We start from the raw sequence: 25360 nt of genomic DNA on the forward strand, positions 1-25360 counted from the left end.
AATGGCCTTGTGGCTGGGTGGTCGTCCCTCCTATTTCTTCAGTTCTTGCAGCATTAGTAAAAGTTCTGTTTTCTCCTGGCTGAGGTTTCTTTTTGCTTTCAAAATCAGCTAGATGGCCAACAATTTTATAACAATTTTCCTTTAAATGTCCCTTGTAGCCGCAGTGTTCACAAATCAGCCCAAACTTCTTAAGCTTAAAAACCTATTCTTTTCCTGCAAGCATAGTCAATGGATCTCTATTTGTGTCAACTACACCTAGTTTTCTTTGACTCTCCTCCTGTGTGACTATATCATATGCTACATTTACAATCACAACTGGTTTTTTGAGAAGAATATTGATTCTTACATTATTGTAGCTCTCATTTAGGCCCATGAGAAATTGCAAAAGTCTCTGATTTCTTAGGTGTTCTAATGAAGGCCTTGATTCTTCACAATCATATAAAGGCAGAGGTACCAACACATCCAATTCACTCCATAGATCTGACATCTTTGTATAGTAAGTAGTCACAGAATCAAAGCCTTGTTTAAAACTAGCAATCTTTGTCCAGAGGTGATATATTCTAGTAAAACTACATCTATCAAATTTCTCCTTAAAATCACTCCATACTTTCCTACCATTATACTCGGCATCAATTCATTAGAAATTGTGCTTCCAATCCACGACAGTACAATCGCATTATATTTTTCCCATTGTGCTATTAATTCTCCTCTATACGAGCTTTTTACACATGTTCCATCTACAAATCCAAGCTTGCCTTTCCCCATAAGTGCTAGTTTCATTACCCTACTCCACAGGGCATAATTTTCTGGCCCTCTAAGCTTAATTGAAATTAAAACTAGACCTGGTGCATCTGCTGCTTGAAGAAATAGAGGATGATTGTGCTCGAGTGAGGTTACCTCCTTTCCTGCCATGGCGATATGAAATTTTGCTTCGTCTCCGATGAATTTCTCTAAATTTTAGCTAACTCACTGGAACTCATCGACGGAGCTAATGTGCTCAGTTTCACTGCTCTGATACCATGTCAATTTACATAGATTATGTGTAGATCTCTAGTAATTAAAACATGCAATGAGACGAATCTACAATGGAGGAAGGTTCTAGAGAGAAGGAAGAGAGAAGATTTTTATTTCAGTTTATTCTAATACATGTGTACACTGTTCTTATATAGAACAGCGTTAACTACCTCTTAACTGGCTAATTTTTTCTCACCCTTTAACTTTCTCTAATTACAAACTGACCCCACAATTAACCCTCTATCACAACACTCCCACTAGTTAGTTATACCCATTGAGATGGATTACTTCCCATTGTTGGTGACACAATATCTATCATTGATGTACCACCACAAAATAGAAGCTGGTAATGGAGGAAATTACATGGTATTAAGCAACAAATGAAGGAAGAATGCTATTTTTTATTACTTCAAGGCGACGAAAAACGTGAATTTTGATGGATTTCTTTGATTCCTAAATGTGTTAAGATGTTGATGAGGTTGAATTTTAATTTAATTGGTGCTTATAATTAGAAAAGCATGACCTAATATCCCAATAATAATGCAAGGCATAAAAAATAGAAATTATGCTTTGACTAATACAATTCAGACTCACTTTTTCTAAATTTGAGGTTTTATCTATCACTGAGTAATACTTACAAGTTGTATTTTAAACCTATTTTTTTATCAATAGGAGTGTTCTAATTTTGAAAATTTAATTTCAGTCGTGCTTATATCATTAGTATAAAATTTGTAATATTTATGTGTAGTTTGCATTGCTTTGTCTTCTCCACCATCTTGCTTCACCATCATGCAAAAATTTTGAAAGCATCTTACATATAATCTTCCTGAATATTTATAATCATTTTGCATGCCGAGTGCTCTAATGATTTGATTTTAATTTTTATTTATAAATTTGTTTTTTTAGTCTAATAGAGAAATAGAATTCACCTAACAAATACATTGACGAATTGCTAATTGAAACAAGTATTGGAATAAATTGGAGGAAAAACCATTAAAATAAAAATCCCTGTCATTGATTAATATTTTATTTTTAGTAACATATAATTTATTAATTTTTATTTATAAATGCAAATACTTTTTTAAAATATTTTTTATGTTTTAAAAAATATTCTTATTAATACGGGGTACACACACAATGCGCGTATACTAAAACTAGTTTAATAAAAATATAGTGTAAGTTTTTTTTTTGAGAAACTAAAAATATTTATTCATTAAATACTAAGTCATAACAGTCGCTTGATCCATTGGATCATTACATACTGACGATAGGTCGTGCATGGCACAAAGATTACCAAGCTTAGCTAATTGTCGACATATATTAACAGACATGAACTTGACATAAACTTCACCAGCTTTGTCCGCCAGCATCCTGGTCGTGACATAAAGTGGTGGGATAGCTAGACAACTAAGTTTATTGATATTTGAACGCCTTGATGCTTCTTTCGCCAAAAGATGTGCTACTTCATTCCCTTGACGGAAGTTATGTCTGATCACCAGCATAACCATTTTGGATACCAGCCACCTGCAATTATTAACAAGAGTGTTATGAGTGGCATAGCTATCGTTTATGAAATTAATTATCTGGGTTGCATCTGTTTCCACTTCAAGTGGATAGAGGTTTTCCATGGAAGAGAGCCAGTAGTTTTGTGTGGATGGGTGATTTTGAATAGGTTTTCATTTGAAATCTCGTCACCCAGTCATCATTGTTATTTATAAATATGCCCCCAATTCCACCGTGTGTCTCACTATTTTTTAAGGCTCCATCTATGTTGAGTTTATAACATCCCTTTGGTGGTCTTATCCAGCTAATTTGTATGGGAATGTGTTTAGTAAGGTTGCTCTCTCGCTCTGTCATTAATTTGTATTCTATAGCTTGGTTTAATACAAAATTTAGAGAAATGACCTTAGTTTTTTTATTTATGTTATTATTATTCCTCGTAATTCAGAGGTTCCAAATGATGAAAGGGAAAAAGGTATTACAGTGGATTAGCTTAGAAGGCATGATAGGGTTTAGGTTTCTAATAGTGTCAAGCCGGTGACCATCACTATTGAATATTTAGCTTGTATTAATACAGATGTCAAGCCATAGTTCCCTTGCTATTGAGCAATTCAAAAGGATATGAGTTATGTTTTCGGGCTCTTTCCTACAGATTATGCATATTTCATTAACATTAATGCCAATATGATAAAGGTAATTCCTACACGGTATCCTATTGTGATAACATAACCAAAGCAAAAACTTAATCTTGTTAGGGTAGTGTAATTTCCAAATCCACATATAATTTATCTTGGTAGATTGTTCTTTATCAATTAATTTGTAGCAAGACTTAGTAGTGAAAATTTCATTACTATTAATAGTCCATATTGGAACGTCTGAAGAAGTGTCAATGGGAAAAATAATGGAGTGAATTTTTTCTGTTAGATCTTCAGGGAGCCTAAAGGAGATAGCGTCTAGGCTCCAAGTGTTGTTATGTCTTATGTCCCTAATGGGCAAGTGTAACGACCCGGCCGATTATTTTAAGAGTTGTAGACCATTTCCCCCATTTACTGATCATTTTGTACTTTAATGTTGTTTTATGATTTACCGGGTCGGTTAGTTCGGGTTCGGAGATATTTCGGAGTGAATGAAGACACTTAGTCTCATAATTGAAAGCTTAAGTTGAAAAAGTTAACCGGATGTTGACTTATGTGTAAACGACCCCAAATTTCAGTTTTGATGGTTCTGCTAGCTCCGTTAAGTGATTTTGGACTTAAGAGCGTGTTTGGATTGTGATTTGGAGGCCCGTAGTAGAATTAGGCTTGAAATAGCGAAAGTTAGAAATTTGTAAAGTTTGATCGAGAGTGGACTTTTTGATATTAGGGTCGGATTGGATTTCCAAAAGTTGTAGTAGGTTCGTGGTGCCATTTGAGACTTGTGTGCAAAATTTGAGGTCAATCGGACGTGATTTGATAGGTTTCGGCGTCAATTGTAGAATTTGGAAATTTCTAAGTTCATTAGGCTTGAGTTGGGGTACAATTCATATTTTTGATGTTGTTTTAGGTGATTTGAAGGCTTGACTACGTTCGTATGATATTTTAAGACTTGTTGGTATATTTGGTTGAGGTCCCGGGGGCCTCGGGTTAATTTCGGGCGATTAACGGATCAAGTTTTGAAGTTGATTGAATTGCTGAAGAAACTCCACTGCTGGTGTAATCGCACCTGCGGAGTGGGCACCGTAGGTGCGAGCCCGCAGAAGCGGGAAGAAAGTCACAGAAGCGGGCAAGAAAGAGATGAGCTGGGGTCGCAGGTGCGAAAGCAGCTGGGTTATGTGACTTCCGCAGAAGCGGAGTTTCCACCGCAAAAGCGGGACCGCAGAAGCGAATTTTGGGACTGCAGGTGCGGTTTAACTGGGCAGAATATATAAATGCTAGGGTTCGCGATTTTTGGCTTCATTTTAACATTTTGGACTCGGAATTGGGCGATTTTGAGAGAGATTTCGAAGAGATTTTTAAGGAAAGTCACTTGTGGTTAAATTTCTTCACTAATTATGCTTCCCCATTGATTTTTCCCACCTAGTAGGTGTGTTTTTGAGGTGTAATTTGGGGTTTTAAGGCTAGGGATTTGGAGAGTATAATTTGGGGATTTGGGTGATGAATTGGTATTGGATTTTGATAAAATGTATGGCTGGACTCGTGGTTTGATGGTCTTTCTGTTTTTGTGAGTTTTGTTGGATTTCGTGATATGGGCCCGGGAGGCTGGCTTGAACCAATTTTGGATTTTTGAGTTATAGCTTCATAATTTCTTATAGAAATGATTCCTTAGCCCGTGTTGATTGTATTGTATTGTTTATGGCTAGATTCAAGACGTTCGGAGGCCAATTTGTAAGGCACATGCATATTGGAGTAGGGATTTTATCTCGGATTGAGGTAAGTAACAGTTCTAAATCTAGTTCTGAGGGTATGAAATCCCAAATTTTATGTTATGTGATTGGTTTGGAGGTGACACACATGCTAGGTGACGGGCGTGTGGGTGTGCACCGCAGGAATTGGGAATTGGTCCATTCCATGGAAATTGTGAAGTTGAATAACTTGTTGCTAGCTATATATTCTCCATGTGTTATAGAAATTTAACTGTAACTCATGTTAGAAATCATATTTAGGGTAAGTGTTGATGCTATTAGAGCCCACGGAGGTTGTGTACATGTTGAATTACCTATTATTTGTTGTTTGCACTCAGTCTCAGATTCTTCTTGTATATCATATCTCAATCTCTGTTATTCTTTATTGATACATCATGTTATTATTGTTTGGACTGATTTTCATGATTTTTGAGAGCCCGAGAGACTATAGAGGTTAGTGACTGATTTAGGGCCTGAGAGCCGAGCCGTGAGTGATATGTATTTATGTAGATCGGGTTGCACTCCAAAACGAGCCTTGGGGTTGTATATATGTGGATCAGGTTGCACACCGCAATGAGCCTTAGGGTTGTATATGTGTGGATCGGATCGCACGCTGCAACGAGCCTTATGATTGTTCATGTATTGATGGGATCGGGCTACACGCCTCAGCAATATAGCGCTTGGGTTGAAGGAGCTCCTCCGGAGTCTGTACACCCCCAGTGAGTGCAAGTACCTTTTGAGTACGAGTGTTGAGTGCCAAGAGCCGAGTGTTGAGATATTGAGAAATATTAAGTGATTGTTGTTCTGAGAGGATGCCCTTGATGTCATTATTATTGCATTTAGCTACCATATATCTCTGTTTGAACTTTTAGGAGATATTATATCCGGTTTTTACTTGAACTTGTATAAACTGATTTGGCTTAAATTGTTGAATTTGAAAGTATGCCTACTTTCTTTTGTTGAGACTATTAAAATTTGAAATATAACTGTGTATCTCGTCACTATCTTTAAGTTCTTTATTTAGTATTGTTACTTACTGAGCTGGTTGTATTCACGCTACACCCTGCACTTGTGTGTAGATCAAGGTGTTTCTGGTCATGGTGGGTGTTGATCTTTTGCACGGTTGATAGACTTCGAGGTAGCTGCCCGGCGTTCGCAGTCCTTATTTCTCCTTCCTTATCCTTTTCTTTTATTTTATTTTGATCCAGAATTTCATAGATATTTCTTGATTTTTTATACTTCAATACCATACAAGAGGGGAGTTGATTTGTGTAGTACCCAATTTTCGCTTAACTTGATTATAGAAGGGACTGGTTCTTCTATGTGTTCCAAATACTACTGTTGCGTGATAATAAATACAGAAAATAAAGAACATAGAGATTTTACGTGGAAAACACCTAGCTCAAAAGGTGAAAAACCCATGACCTACCTTCCAGTAGGATTTCCCAAACTCTCCACTAAAATCACTGAGCCAAAAACTGCATTTACAAAAAATTCTTTTGTAAACCTAGGATTAACTCTAATTCCGTTGTGGTACACAGCCTCAACTGTTGCGACAAAAGTTAACTCTAACTTGAAAACTCTAAGTACCTAATATAATTGCTTTTAAATAAGCTGAAAGGTACAATGTAAAATCAACTACTACAATTGAACTAGAATAAAAGATAGACACTTGGAATTGGTTCTTCTATCTGGTTCAAGTAGCTTCAGGTTTGTACGCTTGAATCACACATAAATTGCTCTCAATTCACGTTTAACTTCTGTTTATTTGCATCACCTGTAAAAGAGAACAACACTAATATTTAAGCAGTTAGTAATTAGAGATTGACTAGGATACTGATGCTACTCTTCCATGGTGGAATAGTTCTATTTGATCTCATACACTAACTCTATCCTTTTCCTAAACCGTGTTCTCTTTGTGTAAGGAGTCTTTCTCCTTATCCAATATGTAACCTTTTCGATCATGATCAGGAGATGTCACTTCTGATAAATTAGGTTTGTCTCCTTCACGTGCATCTCACATGTTTGAGTTGATCATAACTGTGCTTCACAAGATGGACCTGGTCCATGTCTGAGTTCCTTTGTCAGTCTTCAAAATTTCACCATTACTTGGGCCAACAAATTCCCCCTTTTTGATGATGACAATCTCTATGCTTTTCACTCACTTAGGCCCTATCAGAACTCAGCTTATTCATCAATATAGAGTTAGAAAAATTTACTTATCATCAAAGACTAGGTTCATTAGGTTATAAACATCACTTATTCAGAATATATAAAGAACAATATCTCTTTCCCCTTTTGGCATCATCGAAAAGCTACATAAACAAAGTGTGAGTCCCAAAATTTTAACAATTACTCATGGCCACTGGGGCAACTGCAAGTGCAATCATGGATTAATCATTAGTAATTAAGCAAATATATTCAAACTATCAAGGAAACATTAACTTTCAACAAGAGCAAAAATAGTAGATATCATTGATAGAAGATATGTTGCTACCACAATCCACAAAAAATAGGCAAAAATATTCAAAACATGAGCAAAAGAAAGAGAAATCCCTAAGTTGGGTCACTGGTGGTACTAGACAGGTTCAGGAGATGAAGGCTAGAAGTCCTAAGGTTTGGAGAGCTAGAGGGTTGGTTTTAGTCTTGGAGAAGGTTCAGCATATTTTGAAGAATGCCATCATTCTTCTCTTTTTCCTTGGTGAGCTCAGTTCTGAGAGCATCCCTCTCAGATTCAACCTCTGTTAAGCGAGCCTTCAACCTAGCTATCTCAGCATCCTTGGCTCCACTTTCCTGAACTAGAGCCCTAAATTTACTATTGATAGGTGTCTTCTTGGATGATCCAGGTTCATTGGGAATGGCATTGACTAGATAGTCACAAGCAATAAAAGTATTAATGCCAAAATGGTCCTTGCTTGTTGCCATTTCCCACTTCTTCAGAGGCACCTTACACCGATCCAGAACAGTAATTAGAATAAATCCATAAAGGGTGGCATGGGCCTTGGAGACATTGATAACCCTGTCCAGCAGCATAATGATGAATGCAGGCTAGTTGATTTGCCTTCCACTTTCAAGACACTCCATCAGAACTAAGTCCATATAGTTAGCAATGTGCCTTCTTTCCTGCCTGGACAGTAGGCACTTGTTGACAAACTCAAATAGGACTTTGTGTTGTGGTTTTATTTCACTCTTGTGCACAAACTTGGCCTCATTCACTTCTTCAACATCACAGAATCTCCTAGTGATTTCTAGGGCAGGAGGAAGGGAATCTAGGCTTGGCCATCTTTGCCTAGTGTAGTCATCATATCTCTCAGTAGGGATGTCAAGAATCTCACTCAGCTTCTCTACATCGAAGGTCAGTTGAACCCCTTTCACTTGGCTGGTAACTCTGCCATCCTTGACCTCTGCATTGGCCATAAATTCAATGATTTCATTCCTAGCTAGCCTTCCATCCATCTGAAGGACCATGTCTTTCCAGCCTTGAGTAGCTAGTGCATCAACCAATCGAACCATCCCTGGTTCCACCAAGTCTTTCAGCAATCTACCCTTCAAAATTTTTCTTTTGCCAAACTCGGCCAGCTTGTCTTGTTCACCATCAGACTCACTCTCTTCTTCACCACTCCATTCCTCATCCTCAGCAATTCTAACTGGTTTATTTTTCACTACAGACCTTGTCCTCTTGGCCAATGAAGGTTCAGTAGACTTAGACCCTGATGAAGACTTTTTGGAAGAAGACTTGGTCTTTTTAGGCTTGGGGGTCTGAACCTCCCCAGTTGTATAGTCCTCCAGATGGACCTATTCCATCTCCTCAACATCAACAGCCTCAGAAGTCTCTCCAACCTTAGATTTTCCTTTATCTATCCTCTTTTTCTTGCTTTCAGCCAAAGCCTTTTGTAATTCACTCTCACTCTGTTTCACCATACTTTTTGTGGTTCTCCCCTTTGGCAAGGGAATTTCAGCAGTTGTTGGGGAATCGACCTTTCTTTTCTTGGTGTTCTTTGTAGTGCTTGGAACCTTTGGTGTTGGTGTTCTCCTTTTCTTGGGATTATAACTGGCACGTACTTTCTTCAGAAGGTCTTCTAGGGTTTCGTCAATAGATGAACCGGGTTCATCCACATGAGAACTCAAATTAATCAAACCCTCAGCCGTCTCCCCTGATCCACTTCCCCCTACTTTCTTGCCATTTTATCCTATAATTTCATCCTCAGTGTCATGACCCACCACATCATCATGCCACGTAGGTGCCACTTGGCATATATTTTTGCCATATGGAAGGGTTACATAAGTTAGGGAAAAGATCTTGGTGGAATATCCTAGAACTATGTAGAATTTCCTTAGAAAAGCTCTAGATATTTATGCGTTGTGGTGGCGTCGAAAGTGTGCTGACATGGAAAAAGGGCTATGCAACATTGAGACGTGGGATCAGTTCAAGAAGGAGTTAAAGAAACAATTCTACCCGGTGAATGTGGTGTATGAGGCTAGGCGGAAGCTAAGGGAGCTCCGACAGACGGCTACAATTCGGGAGTATGTGCATGAGTTCACTATCTTAATGCTGCAAATCCCATCATTATTCGAGGAAGATTCACTCTTTCACTTCATGGATGGGTTGCAAAATTGGGCAAAGTAGGAGTTAAGAAGACATTAAGTAGCCAGTGTGGACGAGGCCATAGCGGTAGCCGAGTCACTTGTTGACTTCAAGATAGAGTCTACCAAGTCCAAAGAAGGCAACATCTAGAGGGGTAAGGGAGATCATGATGAGGACAATGGGAAAGGCATAGCCGATGTATACAAGGGTAATGGCAAGGGTCCATCATATAATGGACAGGGGTCCAAGAGAAATGGCAAGGGGCCGGAAAACAATAGCGAGTACGTGTCTAAGGAGGGTGCTACTTTTATAAAGGATCACATCGAGCAAGTGAATGCCCAGAGTTGGGTAAGCTTGCAATAATGATCAGGAATTTTGCTCAGGGACACAAGGCTGACACACGAGAAACCGCATGCATTGGAGGGATGTGCTTGGAATATAAGCCGAAAGTAGGGGATTCTGAAGCCTATCTTGGCGCCATACGAATAGAACATGGTGGTAGCAAGAAAAGTTGGTGGGACATAGTTGAAGGGGACGGTAAGTTACAAAATGATGGCACACTATCAGATTTAAATGATGCACCAAGCAGAGGGTTCAAGTTTGCTAGCAAGGATGGGACAACGGAGGGCAGCCAAATAGGGAGTGAGAGCATAGACCCGATGCTTGAGAAGCTTTTGGACATGGTTGAGTCATGGGGAGATTCAGGCCAAGAGAAAGGGGAGGCATCAGATGGGCGGAGGATCGAGGCCATTATTTCTAGCTGTCCAAAGTACAAATGACATAAGAAAAGAGGTGATCAGTACCTTGTGAAATGGGAAGGCGAACCGCTTCATAGAGCATCATGGGTAATGGACAAAGATCTCCAGTGATGCCAAAGCGAGGTGCGCACATACGTGTCGATGCTTTGTGTCGAGGGCGGCACAAAATTGGGTGGGGGAGAGTGTCATGACCCGCCATATCATCATGCCACGTAGTGCCACTTGGCATATATTTTTTCCATATGGAAGGGTTACATAAGTTAGGGAAAAGATCTTGGTGGAATATCCTAGAACTATGTAGAATTTCCTTAGAAAAGCTCTAGATATTTATGCATTTGTAGGAAGGTTCTAGAGAAATATAGAGGTTTACTTAGGAAGACCCTAGAACCCTATAGAATTGTTAGGAAAATCCTTAGAAGAATCTAGATGTGTAGAATATTCTAGAGAAGGGACTTAATTGTAAATATGGAAGGACTTGTAGAACAATTATTATTTACATACTAGCCCCTAGGTGATTAGTATAAATAGGGGGCATTCATTTGTAATTCATCAACCAAGCAAACAATTCAAGTTCTCTCTAATACAAAGCTTCCTTTAATAATTCTCTTATGTTTTTTCTTCCATTCTCTTATCGATCTTAAGTGTAGTAAGGTTGATTTGACATAGCAAGAACGTGAACAAGTTGTGCAAGATCGTGAGCGAGTTGTCAAGTGCCGCACTGTACTTAGTTAACAACTAAGGACGTGACATCAGTCCCACAAATTGCTGGTCTAATCATCTCAACTAAGGACGTGACGAGTCAACCACTTCTACCCATGTTCCCCTCACATCATAGCTTGCCCCCTCTCTCTTTTTCTTTTTCATTTTTATTTTTACCTCATCTTCTTCTCAACTCAGGCACTTTCACATCTCTAATAGACCTAACAAGAACAAACCTATTTTCTACACTTTCAACCAAAACAGAACGTACCTTAGAAGGGGAACTCTGAATCTTCTTAGAATCAGAAGACCCAATTCCTTCCCCCTCACTTGCAGACTTGAAGGAATCGTCTAAGTGTTCAGATTCTTGGGCTTGGCTAGCCTTCAATTGTGCATTCAATCTTTTTGACAGTGCACCTGTAGCCACAGTTTTACGATTGAGCATCTTAACACGTTTCCTCCTAGGCTGGGGGGTTGTACTGGGTTGATGAGGTATGGAAGAATAAGAAGAGGTGGGTTGTGGAGGAAATCTTGGGTTATCTTGAGAATTCAACATTGTAACTGATTTCGTGAGAGAATTTGGGAGTTTGGCTTTTGGAAGAGAGAATAATTTAGAGTGATAGAAATTTTGACGGTTTGGAATAATGAGGGTGACAGAAGGTGATGATGGGTTTTTAAAGAGAGAAGCTTAATTAATGACTAATGGTAGATTTTTGCAGTCAATTAGAAGTCTAATCAACCTGAAATTTAAGGTAGAATGAGCGGTTAAGCTTCCCTAGATTTTAGGCAATTTTTGTGGTGAGAATTCTAGTAGAGACGGAACTGGTTCAAAAATAAACGGATAGGATTTTCTGATATTTTTGAACATAGGTAGGACTCTGTTCATGATTTAAATATTTATATTTCTAATTGTGTAGAGTATAAAAAACATTCCTCGTTATTCAGATGAACCAATACTGATGAACCAGGTTCTTCATTTAGAATCCTCTTGATCATGCCTCAATTTACCAAAATAGAGAAAATTTTGTTAGATATCAGTGAGTCATATCAACACATGTCACAGGAATATACTATTTACAGTATGAAACTGAGTAAAAATTAATCTAGATATTTACACAAGTTCCAGATTTCCTAGCCATAAAAAAATAATTTTTTCAATTTTTTTTTCATTGTGCATTCTGAGCTGGTCCCAATAGGTGATCTTAATCATCCCTAATTCTAATATGTTCCTTTCAAAGCTTTCTCTACTTAGTGATTTAGTAAAGATGTCAGTAATATATTTATCAGTAGCACAGAATTCTATAGTAATCAATCATTTCTCATAGTTGTCCCTTAAGAAGTGATGTCTAACATCTATGTACTTAGTCCTCTTATGCTGAACTGGGTTCTTAGTCATACTAATAGCACTAGTATTATCACAAAAGATAGGGATGCAACCAACTTCAATGCCAAAATCCATTAGCTGTTGTTTGATCTACAACAATTGAGCACAACAAGAGGCAACATCAACATACTCAGCCTCAGCAGTGGATAAGGCCATTGAATTCTGCTTTTTAGTGGCCCATGATACTAGACATGAACCAAGAAAATGAGCCATACCTAAGGTGTTTTTCCTATCCACAAGGAAACCTGCATAGTCAGCATCAGCATATCCTACTAGATTAAAGTTACTACCTTTAGGGTACCAAAGGCAAAGGTTAGTAGTGCCTTTCAAATATCTCAGTATCCTCTTGACAATAGCCAAGTGGGATTCCTTAGGATTAGCTTGAAAACGAGCACAAAGCCCTACACTGAAAACAATGTCAGGTCTGCTAGCAGTAAGATACAAAAGTGAACCAATCATACCATTATACAACTTCTAATCAGCAGATGAACCAGGTTCATCTATGTCTAATTTAGTAGTTGTTGCAATGCGTGTGTCTATTTCCTTTGATTCATCCATTTTAAACTTCTTAATCAACTTTTTTGCATATTTCTGCTGATGGATCATGGTTCCATTTGGATTTTGTTTGATTTGTAAGCCTAAGAAGAAGTTAAGTTCACCCATCATACTCATTTCAAATTCACTCCCCATTAATTTAGCAAATTCCTTACTCAGTTTTTAGTGGTTGTCCTAAAAATTATGTCATCAACATATATTTATACTACTAGTAGATCATTACCTTTTTCCCTCAAGAATAGAGTGATGTCAATCTTACCTCTTTTGTATCCATATTCAAGCAGGAATTTGGATAGGCGTTCATACCATGCTCTTGGAGCCTGCTTGAGTCCATATAGGGCCTTGTCCAATTTGTATACATGATCTGGTTTTAACTCCAGAAGTTGGGTCAGTAAGGATGTTCTCAATTGGATGAGAACTTTGATACTTATAAGGTTTCACAACCAACTGATTTCTGTTTGGAGTTTCTCCCATGTTCTGTTGCTGAGGAACACGCTCATGGACAGGTTCCATTTGGAAATTAGATTCATTTCTTCTTTGTCCAGTTCCCCCTGTCAGGTTGCCCTGGATGGAAGAACCTATTCCATCACCTGTTCCTTCTTTTGGTACAGCTTCAGCTTGAGCTGTGACTTCACTCAATTCTTTTACCAGCCCAATAGCTTCATCTTCATGTTCCTGTTTCTCAGAAAGAATGTTAGTTTTATCAAAAACTACATGTACACTTTCTTCTACACACAAAGTTCTTTTGTTATAAACTTTATAAGCTTTGCTATGTGAAGAATATCCCAAGAATACTTCCTCATCACTTCTGGGATCAAACTTACCTAGGGAGTCATTTCCATTATTGTGCACAAAGAACTTGCATCCAAATGCCCTAAGATGTGATATATTTGTTTTTCTCCCTTTAAGTAACTCATAGTATGTCTTCTCTACAAGAGGTCTAGTCATGCACCTATTAATGATGTAACATGCAGTATTTACAATCTCTGCCCAGAAGCAATGGGGCAATTTACTAGAAAGAAGCATAGTCCTAGTCATATCTTCAAGAGTCCTATTCTTTCTTTCAACTACTCCATTTTGTTGAGGAGTCCTAGGGGCAGAAAAATTATGATCCATACCATGCTCATCATAAAATTCAGCAAACTTAGCATTTTCAAATTCAGTTCCATGATCAGACCTAATTGATGCAAGTTGATTACCTAGTTATTTTTGAGTTCTTCTAACAAAGCCAGTAAACATGTCAAATGCTTCCTCCTTAGATGTTAAAAATAATACCCAAGTAAACCTAGAGTAATCATCAACAAGTACCATCACATATTTCTTATCACCTCTGCTCAATGTTCTCATTGGACTACAGAGATCCATATGAACCAGTTCCATCGACTTGGTCGTGCTTACCACTTTCTTGCTTTTAAAAGAGGATCTTACTTGCTTTCCCCTTGCATAAGCCTCACAAACTTTGTCATCCTTGAACTTGATGTTAGGTAACCCTATCACCGGGTCCTTGGAGACTAATTTGTTGAGTTGATTTAGACTTGCATGACCAAGTCTTTTGTGCCATATGAGGGGATCATTGTCCAACACACTTAAGCAAGTGAGTTCGTTTTCTGAAAGAGTGGACAAGTCTACAATGTAATTATTGTTAACTCTTTTTCCCTACAAAACAATCTTGTCAGTGGTAAGAGTAATCACAAAATATTTGGTAGAAGTGAATGTTACCAGGTTACCTCTGTCACACAGTTGTGATACACTAATTAGGCTATATTTCAAGCCATCTATCAAGTAGACATTCTCAATGGAATGTGAGCCTGTCTTACCTACCTTTCCAACCCCAATGATCTCACCTTTCTTACCATATCCAAAGGAGACATTACCTTCCTTTAGGTCCTCAAGTGAAAGGAATTGATTCTTACTTCCAGTCATATGCTTTGAGCACCACTATCTATGTACCATATTTGGATAATTCCCTTTACTTGGACTTGCAAAATAAAATCAGAGGTTAGTCTTAGGAACCCAAACTAGTTTGGGTCCCTTTCTATAGGCAAAAGGGTGAATTAAATTCCTTTTAGCCCATCCAGGTAGCCTATTTTTCTCTTGAACAAAGATTTTGTTCTTTTGACTAGCCTTTCCTTTTGTATTATATTCACTTTTGTAATGACCAGTCTTGCCACAGTGTGTGCAGATTTTGTTCTGAGGAAGTGTGATGTACTTGCTTTTGGGATCCCACTTAGGTGCTAGGGTCCCATATCCAAGTCCGCTCTTATTGCTACTATGATGCTCTTGTAGCCAGGATAGTGCATCAGAGAACTTATTCCATTTGCAAGTTCTGTCTAGTTCATGTTTTACTTTGCCTAGATCTTCTTTTAGGACTCTTATCTGCTCATCTCTCTTGTACAACTCATCCTTCATTTTTCCCTGGTTTTTTTCTAAGGTGAGGTGTGTGTGATCAACTTTCTTTTTACCTATTCCTAATTTCAATTTTAAATTATCAGATCTAAGTTCTAAGACAGTGGTGTCAAGTTCAAGAACCTGGTTCTTCAACTCAATATTTTTACTATCACTTTCACTAGCCCTGAGTTCCAGATTTTTGCACTTAGCTTTTAGGATCACACATTCCCTAGACAGTTGTTCCTTCTCATTGTTTATGACCTTAGACTCATCAATGAAGTCTAGCATTAATTCAAACAACTTTTCTTTAGATAAAACTTTAATCTTGTCTTTGAGATGAATCACACTTACCTCTTGTTCATCGTCTGAGTCTCCAATGGCCATAAGTGCTTGTTCATCTTCAGCTTCATCTTTTGAATCCTTATCTGAGCTTTCTCCCCAAGCAGTAACTATAGCCTTTGTTGATCCTTTGTTTTTCTTGGGTTGAACCTGTTCATTCTTCCTGTTTCTTTGTTCAGCCCTTTCTTTCTTTCATTCAATTTCCCACTGAGGATTATTCTTGATCATGTGGTTAGTCTTACCACATTTGTAGCAGCCCTCGTTGGTCTGTTTTCAGGAGCCCTTGGTTTGTTGAAGGTTGCACCTCTTTAAGAACCCTTTCCTCTCATTAGGTACTTCTTGAAATCTCTTGTGATCATAGTCATTTCATCATCCTCTAAATCTGCACCTTCAGCTATTCTGAGAGTCAGGCTTCTTTCCTTCTTGGGTGCATCCATCTTTATAGTTTGCCTTCTCAGTTCATATGCAATGAGATTTCCAATCAGCTCATCCTACTTGAGAGTAGCAATGTTCTTTGATTCCTGAATAATAGTGATTTTGCTTTCCCAAGTTACTAGCAAGACCCTTGTCAAGATTTTCTCAACCTTGTCTTCTTCAAGGATAATTCTTCCAAAAGACTTAAGTTCATTTGTTAGTGTTGTGAACCTTGTGTACATCTCTTGGATGGTTTCACCTTTCTTCATGGTGAAATTCTCATATTGAGAATACAACAGTGTTCCTCTTGATCTCTTTACTTGAGGAGTTCCTTCATGCGCCACTTGTAGAGTGCCCCAGATCTTCTTAGCAATAGTATAGCTTTGAATTCTGTTGTACTCGTCTGGACCCGGTCCACACACAAACCATTTCTTGGCCTTGGCATTCTTTTCCCATTTCTTCAAATCTTCAGCGGTACAGTCAGCTCTCGTCTTTGGCACGTCCACTCCTTCTGTATTCTTATTTGTGGTAGTCAGGGGACCATCAGTAACTATGTTCCAAAGTTCATAGTCTTCTCCTATGATTTGGTCTCTCATCCTATTTTTCCACCAAGAATAGTACTGGTAATTAAAGAGTGGAGGCCTAGCAGTGGATTGTCCTTCTCAATTTCCAGGTGGTGCACTAATCTTGATCTGTTCCTAAGGTGTTAGCCTCTTCAAGGAAACCCCGCTTTGATACTAATGGATGTTTTATACTTAAATACCACACAAGAGGGAGGTAATTTGTGTGGTACCCAATTTTTGCTTAACTTGATTATAGAAAGACCTGGTTCTTCTATGTGTTCCAACTACTACTGTTGCGGAATAATAAATAAAAAATAAAGAACATAGAGATTTTATGTGGAAAACACCTGACTCAAAAGGTGAAAAAACCACGACCTACCTTCCAGTAGGATTTTCCCAAACTCTCTACTAAAATCACTGAGCCAAAAATTGTATTTACAAAAAAACTCTTTTGTAAACCTAAGATTAACTCTAATCCCGTTGTGGCATACAACCTCAACTATTGCGACAATTCAAGTTAACTCTAACTTGAAAACTCTATGTACCTAATACAATTGTTTCTATATAAGCTGAAAGGTACAATGTAAAATCACCTACTACAATTGAACTAGAATAAAAGATAGACACTTGGAATTGGTTCTTCTATCTGGTTCAAGTAGCTTCAGGTTTTCCCGCTTGAATCGCACAGAAATTGCTCACAATACACATTTAACTTCTGCTTATTTGCGTTACCTATAAAAGAGAACAACACTAATATTTAAGGAGTTAGCAATTAGAGATTGACTAGGATACTAATGCTACTCTTTCATAGTGGAAGAGTTCTAGTTAATCTCATACACTAACTCTATCCTTTTCCTAAACCGTATTCTCTTTATGTAAGGAGTCTTTCTCCTTATCCAATATGCAACCTTTTCGATCATGATCATGAGATATCACTTCTGATAAGTTAGGTTTGTCCCATTCATGTGCATCTCATATGTTTGAGTTGATCATAACTGTGTTTCACAAGATGGACCTAGTCCATGTCTGAGTTCCTTTGTCAGTCTTCAAAACTTCACCTTTACTTGGGCCAACATTTCTTTTCTAGATTGGTGATGTATAGACACTCATGAACTCAGTGACATCCCGATTTGGGAGTTGTTTTTCCGCATTTGTGTTTGAGTTTTCCCTCCGTTTATGAAAACTTTGTTATTTAAAACTACTTGATTCATTTTCTGTTAATTGTTGGGTATATTTTGGAAATATTAGCTTGCTTAGTACCACGATAGGCGCCATCACGATGGGTTAGAATTTTGGGTCGTGACAAGTTGGTATCAGAGCCTAGGTTACATAGGTCTCACGAGTCATGAGCAGGTTTAGTAGAGTATTGTGGATTGGTACGAAGACGTCTAGACTTATCTTCGAGAGGCTGCCAAACCCTTAGGAAATTTCACATTTTTGTATTCTGGTCGTGTGGATTTGTTTATTCCGATAACTAAACTTCTGTTATTCTATTCTCTCACAGATGGTGAGGACATGTACTATTGGGCAGGATGGATAGCCACCAGTACCACCATCTAGGGCCGCGAGAGGTCAAGGTAGAAGTTGCGGTAGGGGCAGAGGTGTAGCTCGTACAGCAGCTAGGGCAACACCTACAAACCCACCAGTTGCCCCAGTTCCAGAGCAGGTTCCAGTTGCAGATGAGCCAGTGGGGCTAACTCAGGCACCAGCTTTGCCTATTGTGATTCCAGGCCTTTATGAGGCCTTAGCTCATATTCTGATCATGTGTACCAGTCTTGCTCTGGTGGTCTATGTTCCGGCTGTCGCAGCCACTTCTCAGGCAAGTGGAGGTACTTAGATTCCCGCCGCCCATACACCAGAGCAGGTGATGCAGGGACTCCATACATCAGGGGCACTCCTAGCCCAGCCGGGTGCAGCTACTCAGGACCATGTGGTTCCTGCTATGATGATGATGAGAAGAAGAGACTAGAGAGGTTTGGGAGGCTCCAACCTCCATCTTTCAGTGGGGCAGAGTCAGAGGATGTCAGGGCTTCTTGGACAGGTGTGAGCGAATTCTTCTCAACGCTAATATTTGGAGACCAATGGGGTCTCGTTCACTACTTTTTAGTTCACTAGGGCTGCTTTTAGTTGGTAGGGGTCTTATGAGTGGCCTAGGCCGGTCGGTGCAGCACCACTTGCATGGCAGGAGTTCTCTGTTCTCTTCTTGGAGAAGTTCGTGCCTAAGTTCCGTAGAGAAGAGTTGTTTAGACAGTTTGAGCAGCTTAGTCAGGATGGTATGTTTGTGATGCACTACGAGATAAGGTTTTTTGAGTTGGCCCGTCATGTAGCTTGGTTGGTTCACACTAATAGGGAGAGGATAAGGAGGTTTATTGATGGCCTCACATATCAGCTGATATTGCTTATAAGTCAAGAGAGGGTATCTGGTGCTACTTTTGATGAGATGGTCAATATTGCTCGGTAGATAAAAATGGTCTGTAGTCAAGAGCAGGGTAAAAGGGAGGCTAAGAGGCCTCGTGGACCGGGTGGTTTTGGCAGTGTTCCTTCTGGGGGTCAGTTCTACCACAACAGGGGTCGTCCTTATAGCATGCTCAGATGGCTCGTCTAGTTCACCGTGATGCATCATCCAGTCATGTTTCATATAGTTCTCATCAGGTCCAGTCATCTCTCAAGGCCCTTCCAGCTTAAAGTTTGTCCCGTGCTCCATTGGTTCAGGGTTCATCTATGCTAGGTCCTTCTACCAGTTATCCTGGTGTTCGGGGCTCCCTTCAGTCCCCCACCACCAACTTCGGGGAGTTGCTATGAGTGTGGAGAGTTTGGTCATATCAGGAGATATTATCCCCGCTGTACGGGAGGTCTAGCTCAGTAGAGGAGTCAGACTACGACTTCATCGCCAATTACTTTACCACCCGCACAGCCAACTCGAGGTGGGGCCTAGTCAGCTAGAGGTTGTCCTAGAGGGGGAGGCCGATTAGGTAGCAGTCAAGCCCGATTATACACTATGCCTACCAGACCAGATGTTGTTGCTTTAGATGTAGTGATCACAGGTATTGTCTCAGTTTTCCACAGGGATGTCTCTTTATTATTTGACCCTGGTTCCACTTATTTGTATGTCTCGTCATGTTTTTCTCATTATCTAGATATGCCCTGTGAGTCCTTAGTTTCATCTGTTCATGTATCTACGTCGGTGGGCATTGTTGTGGACCGTGTGTATCAGTCGTGTATAGTGACTATTGAGAGTTTGGAGACTAGAGTGATATCTTATTGCTTAGTATGATCGATTTTGATGTGATCTTAGGTATGGACTGCTTGTCTTCATGTCATGCTATTCTAGATTGTCACGCTAAGACCATGACGTTGGCGATGCCGCAGTTGCCGAGGATTGAGTGGAGAGGTTCTCTAGACTATGTTCCCAATCAGGTGATTTCATATTTGAAGGCCCAGCAGATGGTTGGGAGAGGTTGTTTATCTTATTTAGTCTTTGTGAGGGATGTTAGTGATACTCCCCCTATTGATTCTGTTCTAATGGTGCGGGAGTTTTCGGACGTATTTCCTGCATAGTTGCCAGGCATGCCGGCCGACAGGGATATTGACTTGGTGTCGGGCACTCAGCCCATTTCTATTCCACCATATCGCATGACACCAGTTGAGTTGAAGGAATTGAAGGAGCAGCTTCAGGATCTCCTAGATAATGGATTTATTAGGCCTAGTGTGTCACCTTGGGGCACACCGGTGTTATTTGTGAAGAAGAAAGATGGTTCTATAAGAATGTGCATCGATTATAGGTAGCTGAACAAAGTCACAATCAATAACAAGTACCCTTTGTCGTGTATTGATAATCTGTTTGACTAGCTTCAGGGAACGAGGGTGTTCTCCAAGATTGATTTGAGGTTTGGGTATCACCAGTTGAAAATTCGGAACTCGGACATTCTAAAGACAGCATTCAAGACCCGTTATGATCATTATGAGTTCCGTGTGATGTCTTTTGGGCTGACAAACGTCCCAGCAGCATTTATGTATCTGATGAACAGTGTCTTTCAGCCTTATCTTGACGCGTTTGTTATAGTGTTCATTGATGATATCCAGGTGTACTCTCGTAACCAGGAGGAGCATACCCAGCATTTGAGGATTGTGTTGCAGCGATTAAGGGAAGAGAAGCTTTATGCCAAGTTCACCAAGTGTGAGTTTTGGCTCAGTTTAGTGGCATTCTTGGGGCACGTGGTGTCCAATGAGGGTATTCAGGTGGATCCAAGGAAGATAGAAGCGGTTCAGAGTTGGCCTAGACCGTCCTTAGCTATAGAGATTCGGAGCTTTCTCGACTTGGACAGTTATTACCATCGTTTCGTGGAGGGTTTCTCGTCTATTGCATCACCCTTGACCAAATTGACCCAAAAGGGTGCTCCTTTCAGGAGATCGAACGAGTGTGAGGAGAGCTTTTAGAAGCTCAAGACTTCCTTGACCACAGATCTAGTGCTAGTTCTACCATCAGTTTCAGGTTCTTACACAGTATATTATGATGCTTCTCATATCGGTATTGGGTGTGTCTTGATGCAGGAGGGCAGAGTGATTGGTTATACTTCACGTCAGTTGAAGCCTCATGAGAAAAGCTACAATGTTCATGATTTAGAGTTAGCTGGCATCGTTCATGCATTGAAGATTTGAAGGAATTATCTTTACGGTGTGTCTTGTGGGGTGTTTACGAATCATCGGAGCCTCCAGCACTTGTTCAAATGGAAGGATCTAAATTTGAGGCGATGGAGATGGTTGGAGCAGCTAAAGGACTATGACATCACCATTCTGTATCACCCCGGAAAGACCAATGTGGTGGCCAATGCCTTGAGTAGAAAGGCAGTAAGTATGGGTAGTCTTGTATGCATTCTCGTTGATGAGAGACCTCTTGCAGCTGATGTTCAGGCCTTGGCCAACCCGTTCGTGAGATTGGATAGTTTGGATCCCATCCAGGTTCTAGCTTGTGTGTTTTATTGGTCTTCCTTATTTGATCGCATTAGAGAGCGCCTGTATGATGATCTTCATTTGCTTGTCCTCAAGGATAGGGTTCAGCACGATAATGCCAGAGATGTGACTATTGGGGATGATGGGGTAATGCAGGGTCGGATTTGTATGCCTAATATGGATAAACTACGTGAGTTGATTCTTGAGGAGCCCACAATTCACGGTATTCCATTCATCCGGGTGCCGCAAAGATGTATTAGGACTTGAGGCAGCACTATTGGTGGAGGAAATTAAGAAGGATATAGTGGGGTTTATAGCTCGGTGCCTTAACTATCAGTAGGTGAAGTATGAGCATCAGAGACCGGGTGGGTTGATTCAAAGGATAGAGATTCTAGAGTGGAAGTGGGAGAGAATCACCATGTATTTTGTAGTTGGGCTCCCACGGATTTCGAAGAAGTTCGATGATATTTGGGTGATTGTGGACCGACTAACCAAGTCCGCGCACTTCATTCTAGTTGGTACTACCTATTCTTCAGAGTAGTTGGCTGAGATTTAAATCTGAGAGATTGTTCGCCTTCACAGTGTGCCAGTGTCCATCATTTCAGATCAAGGCATTCAGTTTACATTGTAGTTTTAGAGAGCCGTTCAGCGAGAGTTGGGTACCCAAGTGGAGTTGAGTACATCATTTCACCCTTAGACGGATGGACAGTCCGAGCACATTATTCAGATATTGGAGGACATGTTACATGCTTGTGTCATTGATTTCGGGGGTTCATGGGACTAGTTTCTACCACTCGTGAAGTTTGCTTACAACAACAACTACTAGTCTAGCACTCAGATAGCTCCGTATGAGGCTTTGTATGGGAGGCGATGTAGATCTCCAGTGGGTTGGTTTGAGCTGGGTGAGGCTAGGTTATTGGGTACTGACTTAGTTCAGGATGCATTGGACTAGGTTAAATTGATCACGGAGCAGCTTCGCACGGTGTAGTCTAGACAGAAGAGCTATGCCGACAGGAAGGTCTGTGATGTTTCTTACATGGTTGGGGAGAAGGTCCTGCTGAAAGTTTCACCCATAAAGGGTGTTATGAGATTTGGGAAGAAGTGCAAGTTGAGCCCTCGGTTTATTGGGTCATTTGAGGTGCTTCGTCGGATTATAGAGGTGGCTTACGAGCTTACCTTGCCACCTAGTTTGTCGAGTGTGTATCCAGTATTTCGTGTTTCTATGCTTCGGAAGTATGTCGGCCATCCGTCTCATGTTTTGGATTTCAGCACGATTCGGTTGGATGGTGATTTGACTTATAATGTGGAGCCGGTGTCCATTTTGGATCGGCAGGTTCGAAAGTTGAGGTCAAAGGGTATAACTTAAATGAAGGTGCAGTGGATAGGTCAGCCCGTTGAGAAGGCTACTTGGGAGACCGAGCGGGAGATGCGGAGAAGATATTCACACCTATTTGAGACTCCAGGTATGTTTCTAGATCTATTCGAGGACGAATGTTTCTTTAAAAAGGGGAGGATGTAACGACCCAGCCGATCATTTTGAGAGTTGTAGCCCCATTCCCCCATTTACTGATCATTTTTTGATTTACTGTTGTTTTATGATTTACCGGGTCGGTTGATTCGGGTCCCGAGAGATTTTAGAGTGAATGGAGATACTTAGTCTCATAATTTAAAGCTTAAGTTAGAAAAGTATATTGGGTGTTGACTTATGTGTAAACGACCTCAGATTTGAATTTTGATGGTACCGTTAGCAACATTGAGTAATTTTGGACTTAGGAGCGTGTTCGGATTGTGATTTGGAGGTCCGTAGTAGAATTAGCCTTGAAATGGCAAAAGTTGAAATTTTAGAAAGATTGATCGGGGGTGGACTTTTTGATATCGGGATCAGATTGGATTTCTAGAAGTTGGAGTAGGTTCGTGGTGTCATTTGTGACTTGTGTGCAAAATTTGAGGTCAAACGGGCGTGATTTGATAAGTTTCGGCATCGTTTGTAGAATTTAGAAATTTTAAAGTTCATTAGGCTTGAATTGGGGTGCGATTCATGTTTTTGATGTTGTTTGAGGTGATTTGAAGGTCATTTCATCGGCCTCACTATTATGATCTCGGGCTACATGCTGCAGAGTCCATTCCTTGAATTGGTGCAGGGTCACATGCAATTTGTCCAAATACCTCCACATTCGTTCTTCCTTTACTTCGAATGTTCTGTTGACATGATTTACGACAATGAGGAAGTCATATTTGGCTTTGATCATTTTGGCCCCGAGGCTCTTAGCCAGTTCTAGACCTGTAATCATGGCCTCATACTCGGCTTCATTGTTAGTCAATTTTATAGTTCTAATAGACTGCCTAATTACGCCTCCCACAAGTGGTTTTAACACGATACCGAGCCCAGACCGGTTAGCGTTGGAGGCATCATCCGTGAATAGGGTCCAGATTCTCGAATTAGCCCCCGAGGTGAGTAATAATTCCTTTTCGACTTCGGGTATTAAGTTCGGCGTAAAGTCGGCCACGAAGTCTACAAAGTCTGAGATTTTATAGTAGTTCGGGGTCGGTACTCGATATCGTACCCACTAATCTCCATGGCCCATTTGGCCAACCGTCCCGAGAGCTCAAGCTTATGCATGATATTCCTCAACGGGTAAGAGGTTATGACACATATGGGGTGGAATTGAAAGTACGGTTTTAGCTTCCTAGAAGCGCTTAGCAAGGTGAGCGCTAACTTTTCTAGGTGAGGATACCTTGAGTCAGCATCGCCCAGGGTTCTACTAACATAGTAAATAGGAAATCGCGTACCTTCTTCCTCTCGGACTAAGACACCACTTACCTCCACCTCAGAAATCGCCAAATAGAGGTACAGTTGTTCATCTGCCTTCGGAGTGTGCAGCAGAGGGGGGATCGACAGGTACCGTTTGAGTTCTTCCAAAGCTTGTTGGCATTCCGGGGTCCAGGAAAAATTCTTCTTCTTTTTGAGTAGTTAGAAAAACTGATGGCTCTTGTCCGAGGACCTCGAGATGAACCGGCCCAATGCGGCTATTCGCCCGGTTAGTCTTTGAACCGCCTTGGCATTGGCCACTATGGTGATGTCCTCTATGGCCTTTATTTTGTTGGGATTGATCTTTATCTTCCGATTAGATAATATGAACCCGAGGAATTTTCCCGAACTGACCCCAAATGCGCACTTCTTCTGGTTTAACTTCATGTTGTATTCCCTTAGTATGTCGAAGGTTTCCTACAAATGTTTCAAATGGTCCTCTGCTCACAGGGACTTGACCAACATATCGTCAATATAAACTTCCATTGATTTTCCTATTTGTTCTTCAAACATCCAATTTACTAGGTGTTGGTAGGTGGAATCGGCGTTCTTTAATCCAAATGGCATTACGTTATAGAAGTAGGTGCCGAATTTGGTTATGAAAGAAGTTTTTCTTGACCATTCGAGTCCATTCGAATTTAGTTGTACCCGGAGTAGGCGTCAAGAAAACTGAGTATCTCGTGCCCGACCATCGCGTCGATCATTCGATCGATGTTAGGCAAAGGGAAAGAATCCTTTGGGCATTCTATGTTTAAGTCTTTATAAACCAGACACATCCTTAGTTTATTTCCTATTTTAGGTACTACCACTACGTTAGCTAACCAATCCGGGTATTTAACTTCCCGGATGGATCTTATTTTTAGAAGTTTGGATACCTCATCCTTGATGAACGCGTGTTTGATCTCGGAATGTGGTCTCCTCTTCTACTTAACGAGAAGAAAACTTTGGGTCCAAACTCAGCTTGTGAGTGTTTACCTCCGGTGGGACCCCTATCATGTCAAGATGGGGCCAAGCGAAACAAT

The 25360-nt window shown here is 40.2% G+C and overlaps 1 protein-coding gene across 1 annotated transcript; it reads right to left on the reverse strand.

Annotated features, from left to right (window-relative positions):
• Nucleotides 1-202: 202 nt before the first annotated feature.
• LOC138878466 (uncharacterized) lies at nt 203-912 on the reverse strand. Its single transcript, XM_070158148.1, has 2 exons — nt 716-912; nt 203-611 (listed from the first exon to the last, which is right to left on the reverse strand). The coding sequence occupies exons 1-2, from the start codon at nt 910-912 to the stop codon at nt 203-205; spliced, it is 606 nt and encodes a 201-aa protein (XP_070014249.1).
• Nucleotides 913-25360: the final 24448 nt, after the last annotated feature.

The sequence above is a fragment of the Nicotiana sylvestris genome, chromosome 9 (genome assembly GCF_000393655.2).
Source record: "Nicotiana sylvestris chromosome 9, ASM39365v2, whole genome shotgun sequence".
Taxonomy (NCBI): Eukaryota; Viridiplantae; Streptophyta; class Magnoliopsida; order Solanales; family Solanaceae; genus Nicotiana; species Nicotiana sylvestris.

Bases quoted from the DNA above. Each gene is read 5' to 3' on its own strand.
- LOC138878466 (XM_070158148.1), bottom strand. From the start codon at position 912: ATGGCAGGAAAGGAGGTAACCTCACTCGAGCACAATCATCCTCTATTT. The intron at 612-715 runs GTATAGAGGAGA...GTATAATGGTAG, and splicing joins GGAACATGTGTAAAAAGCTC to GAAAGTATGGAGTGATTTTA.